The sequence below is a fragment of the Aplidium turbinatum genome, chromosome 15 (genome assembly GCF_918807975.1).
Source record: "Aplidium turbinatum chromosome 15, kaAplTurb1.1, whole genome shotgun sequence".
Taxonomy (NCBI): domain Eukaryota; kingdom Metazoa; phylum Chordata; class Ascidiacea; order Aplousobranchia; family Polyclinidae; genus Aplidium; species Aplidium turbinatum.
The window spans coordinates 9142224-9150143 of record NC_137486.1 but is presented as its reverse complement, the minus strand read 5'-3'; the positions used below and the strand labels follow the sequence as shown (position 1 = coordinate 9150143).

The 7920-nt window shown below is 37.5% G+C and overlaps 1 protein-coding gene across 1 annotated transcript; it reads left to right on the top strand.

Moving 5' to 3' along the window:
• Window positions 1-3495: 3495 nt before the first annotated feature.
• Window positions 3496-4517, top strand: LOC145783947 (protein CFDP2-like). The gene is made up of 2 exons (XM_082595707.1): window positions 3496-4223; window positions 4514-4517. Exons 1-2 carry the CDS (start codon window positions 3496-3498, stop codon window positions 4515-4517), a joined length of 732 nt encoding a protein of 243 aa, XP_082451833.1.
• The last annotated feature ends 3403 nt before the right edge of the window (window positions 4518-7920 follow it).

Here is a 7920-nt window from a genome sequence, read left to right as displayed (position 1 = left end):
CAATCATCATGTCAGACCAAATACCATTCCATATGCCTTCTCTTTGGCGCAGAACATGTCCTCCTTTCAAAAACTGGTCGAGGATTGTAAATGGTAACCTTGACATTGTCAGCAGATAACATAACCCAAACCTTGCATAATTGATATGTCCAGCAGCAAAGAAGTAAGGAATCATTTGATGACATGCATAAAGATGTAGGGGAAATTCTCCTTCTCGTTCTGCTTGTACAAACAACATCATAAGCAGAACTGGCCTTATCAGATTGTTAATCCAATGCTCAGCAATCATACTCTTCTGTGCTAAAAATTCCATTCTTTTCTCCAGATCTTCAAAGGAATATACTGTACATCGTCTATGAAACTCTTAAGCAATTCCATGACAGCAAAACGTAGTGCGCGCATGTTCATAGGGAACTTTTTACCAGTCATCATTTTCGGTACACTTGCAAAAGCAGATTGTAACCAAGGGACAAGACCACTGTTTCCATTAGAACTCCAACACATTCTATGAAACTCATTAACCAGTGCATACCACCAAGTCTTGGAATAATGTGGTTTCATCGTAACGCATCAGACCAGATAACATCTAAAGCTACTTTGTAAAGTTGCTGATTCAATGTGAAAACAGCAAACCCTTTCCCTGATTGAGCAGTGATCCTTTCAGCCTCATGCATCACAGTCAAAATTGTTGAGGGATCAGATGGTGTTTTATCGATGAGTGGTAAGAAAGTTACCTTGGATTTTGGTTTCAACGAGATGCCAGATTCTCGCAGCTGCCTGCAATTATATCCATTGAAGTCAGGAGATAACTCTGATGCATAATACTTCTTAATAAATGAAAGATCGTCACATCTACTTCTATTCAAACTCAAAGCTTGATGACACAATATCTTCAGTGGCAGTATTTGGTATTTGCAAAATGATTCTGGCATAGGGGGGTTCTTTTGCCCCTTGAAATACTTCATTTCAGTTTCTTTCAGTTCAACACTTTTTAAGTTCTCTTGTTTCAGTCTCGAAATAGGTGTCTTCGACGGTTCAGATTTTGGTGTTGGTTAGGCAACGATTGTTGCCATTTTGTGCGTTTGTTTTAAGCCATTTTGGGAAAGAATATGTGCATCGAAGTTGTCTGCAATTATTTGGATAAGACCATCTCTCGACCTAACTTCATTATCGTTGTTGTCACTTGATGCTGCTGCCGATATTTTAAATCTTCGGAATTTTTGATATGTAGATGTGATCCCGTACTCATGCAAGTGTTCAATCAATTTCCTGTCATTTGCTAGAAGTGACAGTGCCAATTGTAATTTGTGAAACGTTTTGTTCCCACAGCGGACAATATATATCTAATCATAGCAGCAGGTAAACTTCTTTCGAAAGTCGGAGACATATTTGACAAGAAAGTCATCAGAGTCTCTCTGCATTCATTCATGAGATTTTCGGGTTCAATAACACTTTATTCATTCTTGGAATGTGGCAGCTTACGAATCTCTTCTTTTATTTTCTTTGAAAGGACACTCATTGACGAATCAGCGTCATCGTTGTCGGTTTCAGAAACAGCCTTTACCAAATGGGACGCTTTTCGCTTCAACATCATAATGCTTGCTACTCCTGGACAAGAAAAGACATAGATTTCTCCATTCATGTGATCCTTCGATTTAGTGATAAATCTTGATCGGTTTCCTTTTAGCCCTCCTTGGCCCCTATACATCTCGTGAAGCTCCAAAGATGATCATGATTTGTCTGGAAGGTTTCTAAATGACCTCGAAACGTACTTGAAAGCAGAGATTTCTGGTGAATTGATAGAATTATCATGCTTTGCTGATGCGATCTCTTTGGGGTTCTGGAATAACTTTAAACTTTTTCATGGTACCTGTATAAGCAAAACAATGGGCAATTAAAGACAGTTGCTTCATTTTATTAAAAAGGAATATTGCACCACACAGACAAAAACAAAGTTTAGAGAAGATCACTGTGCTACCTACCAAAAAAAGGCTGTACGCTTGTAGATATCACTATATTTCAAAAACTATAATGACTTATTAATAATAGTAACACTGATACCTTGCCTCTGCTGCATGCAAGTCGCTACATGCACCTTCTATTCTGATTCTAACTAAATCTCCAGTTGCATCACCACGTTCCAAACATTGCTAAAAGAATTATTATCCAATTTTAAATATGCAAATATCTAATACTAATCTCTAAATACTACTCTTTAATCTCTAATTGAACCATGGCCTAATCCCAAAGAATTAAAAAAAGTACACTCGGAATTCATTGACTTTGTATAAAGCAAGATTTGTTTTGTAACTCTACAAAACTTTTTCCAGACAACACAAAATTCGAATGCAATTAAGCATACTTGAAGAAGTACGTCTTTAAATGATAGCTTTCCCTTTCCATGATGGGCAGTTCTGCACAAGAAGCTTTTGTTCTTTTCCCATCTTTCTGGATGCTTTTTATCCTTCTCAATGTCACATGCTTCCCCACATATTATACAATTTTTCTTCAAATCAAAAAATGTACTTGAAGATCGTTTGCTACGTATCACATATGACGTTTCTTGATTTTTGTTCTTCCTTTTCAGATATCTCCCGATATGATTGTTTGACGTATAAGTAAGATAACAGTTTTGATGGTAATATAAGGCATTGCTTGAATCCAATGTTTCATGAAAGTGATCACCTCTTCTTTTGCTGCATTGTTTTACTTTTTCTTTACGTGTCAATGTCAATTGTGCCTCCACTAGCTTATGCGTATCAGAACAATCCAATATACTTTGAAGCATACAAAAAGGGATTCCATACTCTGCATATTATTATTTAGACAAATTACTTTTTATATTCTGAAAAAAACGAAAAGAAATAAAATGAGAAAACAAACTTAATGCAAATATTCCAAACAAGAGTAATGAAGACATGCCATAGCAGTTTAGAATGAACTTCACAATGCAATACCATGTCTTCATGTTCTATTTTTACACAATTTGCCAACAAAATGAACAAATACTGAGGGAGAAAATGTGATAAACTGATCAGAGTTTTTTGTGAATAACTTAAGACTTCAATATTATTAATCTGGACAAAAAATCCTTTAAAATGATATATAACATGCCTATGTTTGGACCAATTAAGACTTTTTCCAAATTTTGCCTTGGCAAATTTTCCGGATTTTACGGACTTTGGATACCGAACGAAATCGAAATGTTGCCCAGGGTTTGGAAGGTGGCAACATCTCTAAAATTGTTCCTATAGGACCCCTTTAACTATTTCTACAAAAAAGTTTCACTCAGTATTTCAGTACAGGTCAACCTCACCAGCCCCGGACTAGTAGTGTACGCGGTACAGCTTACTGCTTACATAACGCCTTTTAGCGAGCAACCATAAAGGTTTTTAGATTTCAACTATAGTTCATCTAAAGTTTCAACTATAGTTAAACTAAAGTTTCAACTATAGTTCATCAGAAGAAAGGAACTGGCCTACCTACTTCAGTACTATGGCCAAGTCTACAATGATGCAAAAGTTTAACAAAACTACGAGAAACGGCGTAAATGGGTCTCCGAGTTCAAGAAACCAGAGCCCCTCGCCCGGTAGTCGGAGTCATCAATTGCAGGGCTCCTTCGATCGTCATTCAACAACTGTAATTAATGCAAAAACATTCCGACAACGAACTCAAAGAATTGCCATATGGAATGTACGAACACTTTATCAACAAGGAAAACTGGACAATATTATGCTAGAAATGGACAGAATGAGAATGAACTGCTTGGGTCTTTGCGAAGTAAGATGGACAAAAACTGGTCAATTCATGAAAGATGATAAAACAATTATATATTCTGGAGGTAATGAACATCAAAGAGGTGTTGCTGTGATTATTGACAAACAACTTTCTAAATCAATATTGGGTAGTTGGCCTAAATCTGATCGTTTGCTTCTCGTAAAACTGAAAGCTAGTCCTTTCAATATCAATCTGATTGTTGCTTATGCACCAACAACGGATGCAGATGACTCGGAAATTGGTGATTTCTACGACTCACTGGATGAATTGTACAAAGAATGTAAATCACAGGAAGTGAATATTGTGATGGGTGATTTTAATGCTAAAGTTGGCTGCAACAAACACGGAAAAACTGTTGGATCTCACGGCCTTGGATCACAAAACGATCGCGGTAAGATGCTCATTGACTGGTGTGAAGGAAAAAAGCTTGCTGTTATGAACACATGGTTTGCAGCACACCCTCGACGTCGATATACTTGGACAAGTCCTGGTGACCGATCAAAAAATCAAATTGACTACATTATGATAAATGAAAGATATAGGTCTTCCATTTCTAATGCAAGAGCCTATCCAGGTGCTGATGCAAACAGTGATCATAACCCTGTAATTGCAACAATTAAAATTCGTTTAAACACTTTAAAACAACCGAAATGCAAACCGAAATATTTGTTAACTGCTCTGAAAGACCCTGTAACAAGAACAGATTTTTGTCATGCTGTCCTGGGTAATCTTCCAGCTAACCAAAAGAACGAAACAGTAGATAATCAGTGGGACAATCTCAAAACAAGTATTCTAACAGCAGCAGATAAAGTTATACCAAAAGAAACCAGACGAACTAAACAGCCTCACTGGATGACTGAAGAAATAAAAAATCTTATGTCAGAAAGAAGACAGTCAAAAACAAACCGAGAAAAATATAATAAAATTCATCAATTTATTCAAGAAAAGTGCAAATCTGCAAAAGAACGATGGTTAGCAGAAAAGTGTGAAAAAATTGAAAGGCTTAAAGACATCAGCCCGAAGGAACTGTTCAAGGAAATACACTTAATATCCAAAACCGGTCCTGTATTAACCTCGAAGTGCATTCGATCTTCTGATGGCAAAATTCTCTATGAACCAAAAGATGTGAAGAAACGTTGGGAAGAGTACATTACTGACCTTTTTCAAGATGACAGAGAAAATATTGATCATAATATGATTAATTGTGAAACTGGACCACCAATATTAAAGGAAGAAGTACAGTGGGCTTTAGATAATTCAAAAACCGGCAAGGCAGCAGGCCCAGATGAAATTGTGGTGGAAATGTTGATTGCCTTGAAAGAAGATGGAATAAGCTTGTTGTGGAATCTCATTAATACCATTTATGAAAGTGGTGAATTACCAAAGGATATGCTGAAATCTCTTTTTATTGCCCTTCCGAAAAAACCAAACACACTTGAATGTGGAAATCACAGAACGATAAGTCTAATGTCACATACATTAAAACTGCTCTTGAAAATTGTCCTCCGAAGAATACGAAGAAAGATTTTACCGGAAATATCTGCTTGCCAATACGGATTCATGCCTGACAGAGGAACGAGAAATGCAATTTTTGTAGTTCGCATGCTGTGTGAACGTTCAATTCAACATCAACAAGATGTGTTTCTGTGTTTCATAGATTATCAGAAAGCTTTCGATAAAGTACGCCATTTCCAGCTTCTTTCATCACTAAAACGAATTGGGATTGATGATAAAGATTTCCGTATGATACATAATCTATACTACAAGCAGCAAGCCGCTGTCATGCTTCCCGATGGAGTCTCTGAATGGATGGAAATATCAAGAGGTGTTCGACAGGGCTGTGTCATGAGCCCAGATCTCTTCAATTTGTACAGTGAACTCATCCTTAGAGAACTGGAAGATATTGATGAAGGAATTAATATAAACGGAAAACTTATAAATAACATTCGATATGCAGACGACACAATCTTGCTTGCAACGTCACAATGTGGTTTGCAAATTTTTCTAGATGCAGTTCAAACATCCAGTAAAAAATAGGGACTAAAAATAAACATTAACAAAACTAAAACTCTGGCAGTCTCGAAACGTCTTCCTGAACCAACAATTTGCGTGTACTGCAATGATAACAAAATTGAACAGGTTCAAAAATTCAATTATTTGGGCTTAATACTGAATCCAAGCACCCAATGTGAAGAAGAAATTAGACGACGCATTGCATTATCAAAGTCGAGTTTCAACACCATGACAAAAATCTTTAAAGATCGAAAGCTCTCCAAAACTTTAAAAATTCGTTTGTTAAAATGCTTTGTTTGGTCAATTTTGATGTACGGATGTGAAACCTGGACGCTAACAACAAAAACCCGAAAAAAGCTTGAAGCTGCAGAAATGTGGTTTTACCGAAGAATTCTTAAAATTCCATGGACAGCTTTTCGAACCAACAGAGCAGTTCTCCAACAGATGGGCCAGGAGCAGCAGATAATGAGATCTATAGAAATGCGGCAACTGAAGTTCTTGGGTCACAGCATAAGGAAAGGCAAACTTGAAGATTTATCTTTAAGTGGAAAAATAATAGGAAAACGATCAAGAGGAGCTCAAAGATTCACATTTTTGCACAATTTTCAACCACAAATCAAAAACCCTACTAAAATTTGGCAAGACGCACGAGATCGATCAAACTGGAACATCATTGTACATCGAGGGCTGTATCAGCCATGATACCTACAGAGAGATAGTTTATCTACAACTTCCCGAAAATTCATCTGGTAACAATGGATTTTACAACTATGCGGGAAGCATGTCTAGATCAATAGTCACAAAATGGTGTCCTTTTGTCACTTTTTTGCTTGTTGCTACAATTAGAATCTAGTTTCTACCGAACCTGACTAGCAGGATTGAACAAACTGCCCTTTCACAGAAACAGTAACAAAGAATAAGTAAAATACAAACTGCGACCCATCCATGGGAGGACACTTGAGATCACTTGCTCTCGAACAATCGAGAAACAACATGTAATTTTTCTTCCTTTTTGCAAAATTACCTCGCTTGTCCTATTTTATTGCCCGAACCGGCCACCGGGGGCTTAAAGGGTTTCTTCAACTTTTAAATTTTTAAACCCAGTAAGAAATTGTAAAAATAATGTTTCAACGTCTACCAACGTTGCAATTACGTAAACAAAGAGTCTCTTCGTTCATGCTTGAGAGTTAAAAACCTTTTTCACGAAGAGCATTTAATTTTTTCTATCGTTTTCCTGGTCACACAGTCTAAATTTAATTGCGCTGTTTCTAGTTTAATTGATGAGGACAAGTCAGAGTTAGAGCAACAATGTGTCGACTGCGTAACCGAGTGGGGAGAGCCTTGGGAGGGCACCGCTCAAAAGTATGCGACTGTGTGTTTGACATGACACTTAAACGACGCATGCCTGAAAATTGGTTTCCTTGCCTTCCACCCATTCAATCTAAATCTCCAACCCTCGGGCGTAAGCTTTAGATGAGACAAAATAGTGTGTCTAACGTTTATACAAGTTTGTAAAATTGGATGCTAAGCAAGGTGGTTTGTCGCCATAAAACAAGTTCAATCAAACTTTATAATTGCTTGATTTGTCTTTTTTGTTGTTACTGAAGCGCCATTGTAATCACTTGCAATTGTGTTTTGTAGTAGGCTATGTTTTGTTAGAGTTCTATTCTGTCGAGATTCACAAATAAGAAAACATGTCTCCAGGCCCGTAACTAGCTTGGAGCAGCAGGTGGGGCAAAAAGTATTCTAGATGGGGCCCAAATTTTATCTTCCGAATCATGTACGAAAACGACGTTTGTACACAATGTGGGTATATTTACGCAAGAACATTAATCGTAGGCCTAATACAACGTTTACATTAGACTAGTTTATCATAGAAACAGTCAGTGGCGTCGCCAGGATTTTTGAAAGGTGGGGGGTTTGACGGCCGGCGGGCAAAGCCCGACGGCGTCTTGGCCAAAGGCGACACCCAGGAGCGGGGGGTCTGGGGGGCCTCCCGCAAAAAATTTTGAAAAATTACTTTGAATTTGGTGCATTCTGAGAGCATTTTCAACAAACATGTGGGTATAAATATTCCTGTAAAATGGTGCTGTCCGGTGGCATAGCAAAAGGATAAGATCATGTTTTCTA

Bases quoted from the DNA above. Each gene is read 5' to 3' on its own strand.
- LOC145783947 (XM_082595707.1), top strand. From the start codon at position 3,496: ATGGCCAAGTCTACAATGATGCAAAAGTTTAACAAAACTACGAGAAAC.